Genomic DNA, 15,690 nt, shown 5'->3' with positions numbered 1-15,690 from the left:
GATGCTGGTTTAAATCGAATGTAGACACAAAATGCTGTAGTAACAGCGGGACAGGCAGCATCTCTGGAGAGAAGGAATGAGAATTGACAGGGTGTAGAAAGAAACTGTCAAATGGGTCAGGAACAAAGAATGAAAGAGGGGAGGAGGAGGGAAAAAGATTTGAGAAAGGCAGGTTAATGGGGATGGAGCTGGGTTAGAGCAGGGTGGGGTGGCTCACTGGCAGAGGGAGCCATGCACATTATATGCACAGAGAACAGAAAACATAAGCTTGAAATTTCTTCAGACAGTATCAGGGAAAATATACTTTATTTTATAGAAGAAATCGGAAGTGGCGGCGCCTAACGGCTGCGGCTCGCTAGCAGTCTGTTCGTCTTTTTTCCTTTTTTTTTGTTGTGTGTCGGTGTTGGGATGGTTTTTGTATTTTTTTGGTTGTGTATGTGTGGGGGGTGGTGGTGTGGGTGGTGTGGGTGGGGGGGTGGTGGGGGGGGTGGGGGAAACTTTTCTCTTCCTCACGGCGCGGGGTGCGGCTCAGCCGCGAGGTCTAACATCGCCCGGTGCGGCTCGGCCGCGGGACTTTACATCGCCCGGTGCAGCTCGGCCGCGGGACTTAACATCACCCGGTGCGGCTCGGCCGCGGGACTTTACATCGCTGGTGCGGCTCGGCCGCGGGACTTAACATCGCCCGGTGCGGCTCGGCCGCGGGGCTTTACATCGCTGGTGCGGCTTGACCGCGGGACTTAACATCGCCCGGTGCGGCTCGGCCACGGGACTTAGCTGCGCAAGGCTCGGTCGCGGGGCCTTCCATCGCCCGGCTCGGCCGCGAGACGTTTCAGCGCCCGGTGCGACTCGGCCGCGGGGACTTCCATCCCCTTGCGGGGACTGTGCGGGTCGGTCGGGGACGAGCTGTCTGTCCGTGGGCGTGGGGAAGAGAGTGGAAGTTTTGTTGCCTCCATCACAGTGAGGGGGTGTTTGGAGTCACTGTGATGGATGTTTGTGTTGGGGTTATGTGTCTTGTGTTCTTTTTTGTATGACTGCTATGTAGTTTCGTTCGGTACCTTGGTACCGAATGACAAATAAAGCTCTGTTATATTGTTATACTGTTATGGCCGTACGAAAGGTAAACCTCCATATGGCAGTTTCTTCAACAATTCAGTTAGTGGTGCCATTTTATATCTGGCGGTAGGATGCATCAATGGTAAAAAGCTAATTCAACTTTTCTTCCAAATTTAATCTCAATAGTACATATTTATTCTTTCTATAGTTTGGAGGTATGGGACAGCAGGAGAGAAACAGTGTACAAAGTGGATTAAAAAAAGTTATAAGGAATATAAACTTACACAGTGAGGTTTCATGGCCAATATTTTCAAACAGGATATTGATCGTCTGAAGCAGCTGTACACACACAAAGCGGCCGGATTTCTGGCGCAGGATATTTAAGAAGAAAACAAACATGTTTTTCTCCAAGAAAAAGCTGTAACAAAATGTTTCTTCATTAATAATGAATTAAAATTTAAAGGACAAACTCATAATCCAATTATTACCCCCACATCTCATGATTAAGACCATTAATCAAACTATCACCCATTTTAAACTTTCTTTGTCTCCTTCCTAGTCTTTGAACAAATTGCCATTTATCAATCCAAACCCATCTTCACCATAACTACATTTAAACACTTCCAATCAACTTGTCATCATTGCCACAACATAGAAACAATTCTTACCAATAACTACAAAAGGCATCTTGTATAGTGTGAATGTAGTGATTTTTTTAAAATTCACCTCATACTCTCTGCAGTCTTTGAATAGTTATCTACTCAATCCTTCCCCACAGCCATTCTACAATATCCAGCTCAGTGAAATGTTATAGACGTCTCTCTTTTTATTCAGATCGATCCAGAACCCTTCCAGTAAAGTTTTTTCTCTATTGCAGACCTACCCAATAAATCGTGTACCGTTTTGGCTGTAGTTCAGGAACAAACAAACGAGAGTTTTTGAATATAGATAGATCCTTGCCCACATAATGGCAGGACATAGGTTTATGATAACATACCTTTGGCATTAATACTGCCATTGAAGAGAAATAAGAAATTAAATGTGTTTTTGAAGTCAACAATGAATGTAAAAGTTGCTTATCAAGAAATCAGACATTGGTGCAGAAAAAGGAGACATCTTTCCTAACCCATAAATTTTTGCAAACAATAACTTATTTTCAAATTTCTACAGTGAACCCACCAAATGTATATTTATCCATGAAAAGAACTAGTTAATACACAAATAACTTTATTGTAGTTTCTTTCTGCACAAATAAAATAAAACATGGATTGTGACTTACTCAAAGACAGAGCTGTCATTTTGATCTCCCCAGATGAGGATTTCTGTAATAGATCGAATTGTTTCCACCAGCAGATTACGATTACTATCTGTTACAGTTGTGTTCTTTGTTAAGACATGGTACATGTACCTGTGGATATATTAACATTTAATCATGAAATGTCATCACAAAAATCAATAACCAAAAACAAATCATATAACATGCATTTTTGACAGGGAACATACTGGTGACACCACATTCCTGTAGAAGAACATACTGCAGAGTCAAAGTTTTGGAAGTGTACAGAATTTCAAAATTAACCCATCATTCATTTCAACATCTAGTTATCAACAAAGCTCACACACATGACAGCCAGAAAAAGACATTCCACAAATGGCAAGTAATTTTCCAGATAAGAGGATGTAGAGGATGTGACTGACAAACTTTTAAACTGCAAGGTTCAGCAAGTCAGCGCTGAAGCACCATTAGTTCCTGGTATGGGTGCTCACAGCAGTTTCAACATATATGGTCTCTGCTCACTTTACAAAGGCACTAAAGATGTTAGAAAAGGGTCAAAAGATTCCAAAGATTGCAAAATACTGTTGATCTACATGGCTAAAAAAAATAAAATTGCTGTAAGTATTTAACAGATCAGGTAGAATTTGGGATGAAAGAAAATTATGCTATAGGTCAGTAACGCTTCTTCATCAGAATAGATCCCAATCAATGAGTGACAAATACTTCCATCCAATGGGCAAAAATGAATTGTTATGTTCAGATCCACAGCATACAGTACCAAGCAGCATATTAAAGGATATATTTTATTTTCTTAAGCAGAAGCAATAGAGATGGAACCTCTTACATTGGATCACTGACAGAAAGGGTATTTTAAGAAATTTATAGTAATTTACCAAGTCTGTGGCTTTTTTAATGGGTTTAAGAAGAAAGAGCAGAAACCATTTACGGTTAATCACAGTATGAGCATATTTTCTATGCATCTATTAACAGCTCTATTTACCCGAGAAACAAATATAACAAATAAACTATTACTTTACCTGAAACACCTTTGATTTGAGATCATGTGCCAGATTTAAATTATATGACTTCTTGCAAAACTATTTAGCCCTGAGAATTACCTTCAGGAATGTTTTGGAACAAGGGTAAAATACTAATAAGGTATTCAAAGTGAAACTCCCATATTAAACATTTTTGTACAGAAAACAGAGTGCAATTCCTCTTTTAGACATACACTACACAGATTGAATTGAATTAAATTGAATTGAATAAATTTTATTAGCCAAGTATGTATACATACAAGGAATTTGCCTTGGTGCTTTGCTCGCAAGTAACAACACGATATACAGTGGACAATTAAAAATACAACATTATAATTTAAACATGTGAAGAATGAAATAAAATATCAGAGCAAAAGGAGGCTACAGACTTTTGGCTGTTCAGTCGAGCCACTGCTCGTGTAAAAGAGCTGTTTTTATGTCTGGCTGTGGCGGCTTTGACAGTCCGGAGTTGCCTTCCAGATGGAAGTGCTTCAAAGTGTTTGTGGCCAGGGTGAGAGGGGTCAGAGATGATCTTACCGCTCGCTACCTGACCCTTGCAGTGTACAGTTCGTCAATGTGGGGAAGGTTGCAGCGGACAACCTTCTCGGCTGATCGAACGATGCGCTGTAGCCTCCAGATGTCATGCTTGGTGGCTGAGCCAAACCAGACCATGATGGAGAAATACCAGACAGTGTAAGATGGCAGTATAAAACTGGACCATCATTGCCTGTGGCAGATTATGTTTTCTCAGCTGCTGCAGGAAGTACATCCTCTGTTGGGCCTTTTTTACTGTGGAGTTGATGGTGGCTTCCCATTTAAGGTCCCTGGAGATGATGGTTCCAAAGAACTTAAATGACTCCACAGATGTGACTGTGGTGTTGTTGATGGTGAGTGGGGGGAGGGGAGGTGGAGCTCTCCTAAAGTCTACAATCAATTCCACCGTCTTAAGAGCATTGAGCTCCAGGTTGTTGCGATGGCACCAGGATGCCAGCTGTGTCACTTCTTGTCTGTAGGCAGATTCCTCCCCATCCTGGATCGGTCCAAATGAATTGAATTGAATTGAATACATTTTATTAGCCAAGTATGTATACATATAAGGAATTTGCCTTGGTGCTTTGCTCGCAAGTAACAACGCGATATACAGTAAACAATTAAGAATAAAACATTATAATTGAAACATGTGTAGAATGAAATAAAATACCAGAGCAAAAGGAGGTTACAGACTTTTGGTTGTTGAGTAGAGCTTCTGCTCGTGGAAAAAAAGCTGTTTTTATGTCTGGCTGTGGCGGCTTTGACAGTCCGGAGTCGCCTTCCAGAGGGAAGTACTTCAAAGGGTTTGTGGCCAGGGTGAGAGGGGTCAGAAATGATCTTACCCACTCGCTTCCTGGCCCTTGCAGTGTACAGTTCATCGATGGGGGAGAAGGTTGCAGCCAACAACCTTCTCGGTTGAACAGTAATCAGGGTAGTGTCATCCGCAAACTTGAGAAGCTTGACAGAAGAGTCTGTGGAGGTGCAGTCGTTGGTGTAGAGAGTAAAGGAGAGGGGAGAGTACGCAGCCTTACGGTGCTCCTTTACCGAGGGTCTGCGGGTCTGAGATGTGCTTTCCCAGCCTCACATGCTGCTTCCTGTGTGTCAGGAAGTTGGTGATCCATTGACAGAGGTTCAGACACAGTCAACTGGGAGAGTTGAGTGTAGTAGCTCTAGCACAATGGTGTTGAATGCAGAGCTAAAATCCACAAACAAAATCCTTGCAAAGGTCCCCTGGTGGTCTAAGTGCTGGAAGATGAAATCCAGGCCTTGGTTGACTGCGTCATCCAATGATCTATTGGCCCGGTATGCAAACTGCAGGGGGTCCAGCAGGGGGTTTGTGATATTTTTCAGGTGGGCCAGCACAAGTCGTTTAAGGGTCTTCATGATTCCAGATGTCAGTGCGACAGACCTGTAGTCATTAAGACCAGTAATCCTTGGCTTTTTGGGTACAGAAACAAAAGTGGAGACTTTGAAGCGGGCAGGGAGAGTGCAGGTTTGCAGGGACCAATTGAAAATGCCTGAGTAGACTGGTGCTAGTTGTTCGGCACAGAGCTTGAGCGTAGAAGGGGAAACATTGTCTGGTCCTGGAGATTTTACTAAATCTTCAATAATCCCCTATGCTTTGGCATCAAGCTCACATGGTTCTGATGCCCATGCTCATTCTCAACATGTTGAGGCCCAGAGTTCATATTGTCCTTTTAAACTTACTAGAGACCCATTTCTAATGCTCCCTTTAAACTTATAATGTCCAATGAAAATGTATTCTCCCACTGTGAAACAACTAGAAAAAATAACAGTAAAGCCATGTTGGAGTAACATCTATCAGTCCAAGAAATCTGAAAGTCCAAAGCCACAAAATTTCCAAATGTGCCAAATTAACCAAGTTTTATTGTACCCTGATCCGATTACAAATGTTCTTATTTAGATGTGCAATCAATCTGACCCGACCCATGGATTGCAAAATATTTCCAGTATGAAATCTATTACTTTACCAAATAATTCTGGCATGGCATATTGCACTCACGACTGATTTAAACTTTGTTTATTATAACAAAGCTATTTAACCATGTTACCAAGCATTCCAAGATTCCAAGATGGCTGCGCCGCCATACGGCTGCCTCTCGCTGGCAAGTCTGTTTGTCCTTTTTCTTTTTTTGTCTATGTGTTAGTGTTAGATGTGTGTAGTAGTTTATTTTTAGCTGTGTATATGTGGGTGGGGGGTGCTGGTGGTGGTGGTGGGGGAACCTTTCTTTTTAAAAAAAATCTCTTCCTCGACGCGCGGCTCGGCCACGGGACCCTCCAGTGTCCGGCGCGGCTCCGCCGCGGGACTTTTCATCGCCCGGCGCGGCTCGGTCCATCGCCCGGTATGGTTCGGCCGCGGGACCTTCTACCTCCTTGCGGGGGCTGCGCGAGTCGGGAGCCTCGGTCGCCTCGGCAGAAGTCGAACTATCTGTCCGTGTGAGAAGCATGGGGGAAGAGAGAATAATTTTTTTGGCCTTCCATCACAGTGAAGTGGTGTCTGGAGGAGTCACTGTGATGGATGTTTGTGTTAAAATTGTGTGTCTTGTGTCTTTTACTCTGTACTGTTGTGGCTGCGTGGCAAATGATTTTCATTCAATTCATTTTGAATGACAATAAAGGTAATTCAGATTCAAGCTCAACTTTAGTATTTCTTTTGTAAAGATACATTATTAGAAGCAAGATCAACTGTGTTTCTCCATACAGGATTTATTTGAATTTGTATTATACAATGTTTAAAATAATTTTTTGTGCAACTTTGAAAATTGTTCAATTAATCTGGAATTTATTAATTTGAAATTTGAACTAATAAAAGACATTTTAACAGTTTAGAGGAAAGGTTTAGAGTGAAATGGGCCAAATGTGGGTAAATGGGACTAACTTAGATTGGGCATTTCGGTCAGCATGGATGAGTTGGGCCGAAAGGTCTGATTTCATGTTGTATTGTTTTTGTTTATTATCTATTATCACATGCACTGAGGTACAATGAAAAGGTTTTTTTATTTGGTGCTATCCAATCAGAGGAAAGACTATACAAGATTACAATCAAGCCATCCACAGTGTACACATAAAGGTAGTAACGTTGAGCGCAACATAAAGTCCAGTCTAGTCCGATTATAGATAGTCCGAGTGTCTCCAATGAGGTAGATGGCACATTTAGGGAGGAACTGCAGATGCTGGTTTAAACCAAAGATAAGACAAAAAATGCTGGAGTAACTCAGTGGGACAGGCAGCATCTCTGGAGAGAATGGGTGATGTTTCAGGTCAAGACCCATCTTCAGATTGACTGATAGTAGGTCAGGACTGCTGTCTAGTTAATGATAGGATGGATAGGTTGCCTGATAACAGCGGGGAAGAAATTGTCCATGAATCTGGAGGTGTGCTTTTTCACACTTCTGTACATCTTGCCTGATGGGAGAGGGGAAAAGAGGGAGTGTCCAAGGTGAGACTCATCCTCAATTATGCTGGTGGCCTTGCTAAAGCAGTGTCAAGTGTAGATGGAGTCAATGGAAGGGAAGTTTGTTTGCGTGATGATCTGGGCTTCGTCCACAATTCCCTGCAATTTCTTGTGGTCTTGGATGGCGCTATTACCAAACCATGCTGTGATGCATCCCGATAAACTGCTTTCTACATTGCATCTGTAGAAGTCACTGGGAGCTGTTGGGAACATGCCAAACTTCCTAAGCCTTCTAAAGTAGTGTGCTTTCTTGGCCATTGCTTCAATATGGCTGGTCCAGGACAAGTTGCTGGGGATATTTACTCCTAGGAACTTGAAGCCTTCAACCATCTCTACGACTCTCGTTGACTTATATTGAAAAACTTACTTTACAATTTGCATGGTCATAAGTAGATGCAAGCAAAACCCATTTGAAACATGTGCTACTTACTCTATTCAATACGAGTATGACTAGAGCCAGGATTTTGCCAAGTGCCATAAGTGTCTTTTCATGCCTTTTTTGATGATTTCAGCAAGATAATGCCTTTTTCACGATCGATTCCCTAAATCAGCCTTTTTTTGCCATGTTAATGTAATTTACAAGATAATTTCCACCACCGGGGCGAAACCGGGGGCACCACCGCCGGTTGTTCATTCGTGGCCCCACTCTTTCGCAGTCAGGCTGTCAGTGGATGTTAAATGGTGATTGGAGAGGGGTAGGTGGGGAAGTGTCCAGTCTTTTCAAACTGGAGTCAGGCTGTGAGTCGGTGTGAAGTGTTAGTTGGGGAGGTGGTACCAGGGTTAAGTTTCTGTTTATCGAACCTGCAGTAGAACTCGTTCAGGTCGTTGGTCAGCTAACGATTGTCCAAGGAGCGGGGGGTTTTCCTCTTGTAGCTTGTGATTTCTTGCAAACCCTTCCAAACTGAAGAGGAGTCATTAGCTGAGAACTTGCTCCTCAACTTTTCAGAGTGCCTTTCCTTGGCAGCTCTGATTCCTCTTCTCAGCTTGTACTTGGCCTGCCTGTAGAGGTCTGTATCCCCACTCCTGTAGGATCTACCCCTGCAAGCATCAAAATGCCTAAAGTCAAGTCAAAAACTAAAAGGTTTGGTGAGAGTGTGCGGGAGTGATATATTCTCTACAGACAACTGTGTGCTGTTTTGCAAAGCATGTGAGAAAGCAGTGAATCATAAGAAATATTTTGTCTCCCAGCATGTACAGACAACTATACACAAGTCAGCGGTAGAGAAACTGAAGGCGGGAAATACGCAAGCTTGCCTCCTCAATACATTTACTGCTGGCTCCAGTCGCAAATCAGAGTTTTTGAGTGATCTGTGCAAGGCATTCATTGATGCTGGAATTCCACTGTTGAAATTAGAAAACAATCTGAGGTTTTTTAGAGAAATACACAGAGGAACATATACCGAGCAAGTATATATCATTACGTAAAAATTATGTTGACAGCAACTTCAACATTGTTGTGCAGAAAATTAGAGATGAAGTTGCATGCAACAAAATATGGATCTCAATAGACGAGACAACCGATGCTGTGGGGAGATATGTTGCCAATGTGGTCATCGGTACACTGGAGGCAGGTCAACCATCAAAAGAGTATTTGTTGACATCGGAAGTACTGGAGAAGTCAAACAGCTCAATTATTGCTCAGTTGTTTACATCTTCACTTGCTATACCTTCATTTGGCCAGAAGGTATAAAACACGAGAATGTTCTTCTGTTTGTGACTGATGCAGCCTCCGTACATGAAAAAAAGCTGCTCGTGCTCTTAAAGTTTTATTCTCCAAAATGTTGCATATGACATGCTTAGCTCACGGACTTCATGGAATTGCCGAGCGCATACGTAGCTTATTTCCAAATGTCAATCGCCTAGTTTGCAATGTCAAGAAAATCTTCCTCAAAGCACCGTCACGTGTGCAGTTCAAGGCAAAGACACCCAAGATGCTGCTACCTCCTCATCCCGTTTTGACTAGGTAGGGTACACGTCTCTCTGCTGCACTCTACTATGCCGCAAATTTTGAAAAGATAAAAGAAATCGTCAACTGTTTTGAAGAGGAAGAATCTGCTGCAGTCAGGATCGTCAGTGAAATCATGCAGAAAAAGTCCCTCCACTGCAATCTTGTGTTTATTGCTTCCAATTTTGCAAACTTCCCACAAGCTATCACTTCCCTTGAGAAACATGGCAAAACATTAGTGAATAACTTGAAGGTTTTCAACAAAGTAACTGACGATATTCGTAAAGTTCCTGGCGATGTAGGTAAAGATATACAAGGAAAATGTGAGAGAGTGATTTTAGGTAACAAAGATCTTGAAGAAATACAAAACATAGCTAAAGTTCTCAGAGGTAGTTGTTATGCACAGGATATCGACATGAATATAGAGTTTGCAGCGTGTTTCTGGTATGCACCAGTACCCTCAGCTGGGGTAGAAAGAGGTTTTTCACAACTGAAGCATATTCTGACAGGTGGCATAGTTTACCACCAGATAATTTGAAAAAAAATGCTAGTAATTATGTGCAACTAGGCAATTTTGGTCATTTAATGTAGTATATATTATCATTTTTAACCATATTTTGGTGGTGGAAATAATTGCCTTTTTTTGTCAATAAATGCCTTTTTAGTGCCTTTTTTGTAATTTTATTATGACTATTTGCCTACCTATTTCAGAGATTTTTAGCGCCTAAACATCCTGGCTCTAATTATGATGATCTTCTGCCTCAGTGCCACCTTACTGCGCTAATCCCATAAATTTAGATTCCCTTAATATTTCAAAATCAATTTCCATCTTGATAATACATAGCAGCTGATCCACTTCTCTATCCCCTTGGGAGAGAATTCCCAAAATTTCACCATTCTCTAGGTGAGATAATTTCTTCTTAGCTCAGATCAGAATGACCAGCCCCATTTTGACTTCACAATCACTGGACCTAGACACCCTACAACATATTCGGGAATCCTCTGATTTTACGCCATCTAGCTCTGAAAGGGTTTTATATATTTATTTATCCCCTCTCATTCTTCCAAACTCAAGAGACTCTCCTCATTCGACAAACCCCCGCAATCCCATGAATCATTCTGTTGAACTTTCACTGCGTTCCCTCCGTTGGAAGTGCATTCTTTATTGCACAAGGATACCAAACCAATGCACAATATTCTGTGTCTAGCCAAACCCAATATAATTATAACTCGATACCTTGTATTGAAATCCTCTTGCAATAAACACAAAATTTGATTTGTCTTCCTAATTGCTTGCTTCATCTGCCCATTAACTTTCAGCAATTGGCATACATATTAAGGTCCCTCAGAATACAAACGACATTCAGTCTCTCACCATTTCCAAGTATCCTCCTGTTCTTTATTTTTCTACCTTAGTGGATGATTTCATTTCTTTTCCACATTACAATCTGCCTGCTATTTCCTCACCTACTCACTTAGCATATGGCTTTCTTTAGAAGACACCCCACATTTTTCTCATAACTCACACTGGCATCCACCTCAGCAATCTTGGATATACTGTATTACACTTGAAGCCCTCTTTGAAATTATTGATATGGATTTTAAACAGCTGTGTCCTCAGCACCAATTCTTGCAGCATCCAATTGTCACAACCTCCTAACACGAGGACGCAATTTCTGTGCAATAACTAATCATCAATCCACAGCAACATACAATCCCCCGACTCTTCCCCAAAGTTGCTTAATGTTCTTGTGCAGATTCTTATAAAATAACTTTGCTCCAAACATTTTGTTCTCCACTACATGCCTGAATTAAAAGTATGCTGCTCAGTCTCTCAAGCATGCTCTTTTATTTATTACGCAATTGTAACCTCATCTCTGCAATCCTGTCGACTAACCATAATCTAACTCTGATATCATCAAATATTAATCACTTGCTTTCAAACGTTCAAAGGCTCTACTTCTCCCAACCTTTGAGGAAGAAATTCAAAGAATTGTGAACCCCAGATAAATGTTTTCCCTGGATTTTAGAAGTAGGTTATCAGGCTCCTCCATCCACTCATCAAGATCTTGGCTGATCTAGTTCAAATACCATTTTCCTACCAATACCTCTATCTCTTAAAATCCAGAAATCTAATTGTCAATCTTGAAATGCAATGCCCGAGCCTTCACAGCACATTGTGGTGGACAATTCCAAAGATTCGCTACACTAAAAATGAAGACATTTTTCCTCATTTCAAACCTAAATGGCCTAGCTCTGCCCTTGTGAATGTAGTTCCCTGAACAACTACTGAATATTCCTTATTTGGGGGAGAAGGGAGGAGGCTGAAACCATCTTTGTCAGGCCTATCCGTTGAGAAGAACACTTATTTCAAAGACAGGCTAAATATAAGGCTGGAGCAATTGGGCTTGTATACACTGGAATTTAGAAGGATGAGGGGGGATCTTATTGAAACATATAAGATAATTAGGGGATTGGACACATTAGAGGCAGATAACATGTTCCCAATGTTGGGGGAGTCCAGAACAAGGGGCCACAGTTTGAGAATAAGGGGTAGGCCATTTAGAACGGAGATGAGGAAGAACTTTTTCAGTCAGAGGGTGGTGAAGGTGTGGAATTCTCTGCCTCAGAAGGCAGTGGAGGCCAGTTCGTTGGATGCTTTCAAGAGAGAGCTGGATAGAGCTCTTAAGGATAGCGGAGTGAGGGGGTATGGGGAGAAGGCAGGAACGGGGTACTGATTGAGAGTGATCAGCCATGATCGCATTGAATGGCGGTGCTGGCTCGAAGGGCTGAATGGCCTACTCCTGCACCTATTGTCTATTGTCTATTGTCTATATTTAGTTTCTCTATAATTTCCTTAATTCTCATTTTTTCCCCCAAATTTGCTATAGAAACTTAAATGAGTCTCGTATTCTATTTTTCCTTGCCTATGTCTTGGCTTGCAATGGTCAAAATGCAGATCACAATAGTTGGATCTTTCCCCACCAATTTACTTTTCAGTCCCAACATTCCCTTAAACCTGGCACCAGGTGGGCAACAACGCCATTTGAGCTTACACTCACAGATGCAGAGAACAGTATTTGCTACTCTAACTGGAGTGTTGTCTGTCACTCCATTCCCTTCATCCACCCAATTTGAAGGTTCCTTATACAACAGTGCTGTCCATCCTCCCTTCCCATTTAACAAATGGTCTCCAGGTTGTTTGCTTTGGTCTTACAAACTGTGGGCCCCATTCATGCCAGGGTTCAGTCACGGATGGTTCCCATCCAACTGGCAATTGGCTTTGGGCAGCTCGTCGTCCTGGATAAGAACACATCCTATCAGATACTATCGAGCTGCTCCTTGATCTTGGAGCGCCAAGTACACTGTTTTGCTTTGGTCTTTGCCATTTCAGCACTTAGCTTCAATTGTTCCTTCTGTCTTTTCAATCAATCGCTCTTCCATCCTCCAATCTTCTTCTTCTTGCAGTTCTCTTCCGTTCTTCTTCTAATTGCCGCTCTTGTGCCTCAGTCTCAAGCACACGTTCCATGAAGGCAGCCTGTTCAGCAAGAACAGCCATTTTGGCCTTGGCACGTTGATTTAATGCTCAACTCAGAATACGAAATATTGGAAGCACTATCTCCAGGTCCGATGGAGTCTGCGTCATCACCACCTTGTGACCGAACATCAGATTTAATCTCAGACATTGAGCTTCTTGATGAAAACCAGATGTCCTTTATCTCTTCGGAAATCTTAAACAAGACTTGAGAACCAGGGACTCCCAAGGTCGTTGCTATGCTGTTCGCATTCCAAGCCCTGTACCAGCTACGAAGACAGCTTATGTTATCACTTGCTGCAAAATAGGCTTTTTCATAAACCAATTTAAAGCAGACAATGATTTCTTCACTGTCTCAATGCCACAATCTCTATCTAAGAGCTAATTCTCTTCAAATACGTCTAAGAGACAGATACAACGCTTCAGCTTCCGCGAACTGCTTGTTCAATTCAGCGGTTGAAAGATTTTTGCAATACATCTCCCCGTGACTTAGTAAACTTTCGTAGCCTCCATCTCGCGAAGACAAGCTTTCTGAGCTTCCCGAAGAGTAAATTCCAATAAATCGTTCCAGCTTAGGCAGATTTTTGCGATGAATCGCTCCAGTTCAGGTAAGATCTCACACTTCATCTCTTGCGAAGGCGAGCTCTTTGAACTTCTCGAAGAGTAAATTCAAACAATGTGGAGTTTTACGATATAGAGGCCAGCTTCTCATCTATCAAATTATCTCCCAAACTGCCGCTTACACAGATCAAGTGAAACGATAAGCTAATGATGCAAGCAATCACAATAACAGAGACCTCCATGACGTTTGAATTAGTTAGTGGTCTTTATTTGAGTCGCAATATAACTTATTGGCATATCTCTTGTCATCGACTGGTTATTGAGTCGCTTGATAAAATTCTTATCCTACCTCGGTCCATGCAATCAATACGAACCGCCAGATCTATCTTCGGCGGGATCTTTACTGATCTTCTTGTCAGTAAGATCTACAACCGATTAATATCTTGGCTGCTGAATCCTTTTGGCTGACCCTCTCTCAGCACCTTCTCGGCTCCAACCCGCAAATACGTCCCAACTGCCCATTGCTCTAGCTCCTCCCAGCCCATACGCAAGCATAGCATTAACTCTTTAGTATCCAAACTACAGCAGAATAACTAATAAACACAAAATGGCCCCTACACCACAGATACGGGGAGAAAAGATGAGGTACGAGGGTAAGCTAGCCAATAATATAAAGGAGGATAGTAAAAGCTTTTTAAGGTATGTGAAGAGGAAAAAAATAGTCAAGGCAAATGTGGGTCCCTTGAAGCCAGAAGCAGGGGAATTTATTATGGGGAACAAGGAAATGGCAGACGAGTTGAACCGGTACTTTGGATCTGTCTTCACTGAGGAAGATACAATCTCCCAGATGTTCTAGTGGCCAGAGATCCTAGGGTGTCGGAGGAACTGAAGGAAAGTCACATTAGGTAGGAAATGGTGTTGGGTAGACTGATGGGACTGAAGGCTGATAAATCCCCAGGGCCTGATGGTCTGCATCCCAGGGTACTTAAGGAAGTGGCTCTAGAAATTGTGGACGCATTGGTGATCATTTTCCAATGTTCTATAGATTCAGGATCAGTTCCTGTGGATTGGAGGGTAGCTAATGTTATCCCACTTTTTAAGAAAGGAGGGAGAGAGAAAACGGGAAATTATAGACCAGTTAGTCTGACATCAGTGGTGGGGAAGATGCTGGAGTAAATTATAAAAGACGAAATTGCAGAGCAGTTGGATAGTAGTAACAGGATCGTTCCGAGTCAGCATAGATTTTCGAAGGGGAAATCTTCTTGACTAATCTTCTGGAATTCTTTGAGGATGTAACTAGGAAAATTGACAGGGGAGAGCCGATGGATGTGGTGTACCTCGACTTTCAGAAAGCCTTCGACAAGGTCCCACATAGGAGATTAGTGGGCAAAATTAGAGCACATGGTATTGGAGATAGGGTACTGACATGGATAGAAAATTGGTTGACAGACAGAAAGCAAAGAGTGGGGATAAATAGGTCCCTTTCAGAATGGCAGGCAGTGACTAGTGGGGTACTGCAAGGCTCGGTGCTGGGACCGCAGCTATTTACAATATACATTCATGACTTGGATGAAGGGATTAAAAGTACCATTAGCAAATTTGCAGATGATACAAAGCTGGGTGGTAGTGTGAACTTTGAGGAAGATGCTATGAGGTTGCAGGGTGACTTGGACAGGTTGTGTGCGTGGGTGGATACATGGCAGATGCAGTTTAATGTGGATAAGTGTGAGCTTATCCACTTTGGTGGTAAGAATAGGAAGGCAGATTATTATCTGAATGGTGTCAAGTTAGGAAAAGGGGACGTACAACGAGATCTGGGTGTCCTAGTGCATCAGTCACTGAAAGGAAGTTTGCAGGTGCAGCAGGCAGTGAAGAAAGCCAAAAGAATGTTGGCCTTCATAACAAGAGTTGATTATAGGAGCAAAGAGGTCCTTCTGCAGTTGTACAGGGCCCTAGTGAGACCGCACCTGGAGTACTGTGTGCAGTTTTGGTCTCCAAATTTGAGCAAGGATATTCTTGGTATTGAGGGCGTGCAGCGTAGGTTTACTAGGTTAATTCCCGGAATGGCGGGACTGTCATATGTTGAAAGACTGGAGCGACTAGGCTTGTATACACTGGAATGAGAGGGGATCTTATCAAAACATTTAAGATTATTAAGGGGTTGGACACGTTAGAGGCAGGAAACATGTTCCCAATGTTGGGGGAGTCCAGAACCAGGGGCCACTGTTTAAGAATAAGGGCCATTTAGAACGGAGATGAGGAAAAACTTTTTCAGTT

The 15,690-nt window shown here is 42.3% G+C and overlaps 1 protein-coding gene across 6 annotated transcripts in view; it reads right to left on the bottom strand.

Annotated features, from left to right (window-relative positions):
- Positions 1 to 15,690, bottom strand: part of clec16a (C-type lectin domain containing 16A) — a 172,602-nt gene that overhangs the window by 152,597 nt on the left and 4,315 nt on the right. For all 6 annotated transcript variants that reach the window (XM_078418213.1, XM_078418218.1, XM_078418216.1 and 3 more), the window contains exons 2-3: positions 2,333 to 2,461; positions 1,338 to 1,471 (exon numbers count right to left, since the gene is read on the bottom strand). In XM_078418213.1, coding sequence (XP_078274339.1) covers positions 1,338 to 1,471; positions 2,333 to 2,461 — 263 coding nt within the window. The remainder of the gene's footprint in view (positions 1 to 1,337; positions 1,472 to 2,332; positions 2,462 to 15,690) is intronic.

Source organism: Rhinoraja longicauda, chromosome 21, assembly GCF_053455715.1.
Source record: "Rhinoraja longicauda isolate Sanriku21f chromosome 21, sRhiLon1.1, whole genome shotgun sequence".
NCBI lineage: Eukaryota > Metazoa > Chordata > Chondrichthyes > Rajiformes > Arhynchobatidae > Rhinoraja > Rhinoraja longicauda.
This window is presented reverse-complemented; position numbering and strand designations above follow the sequence as displayed.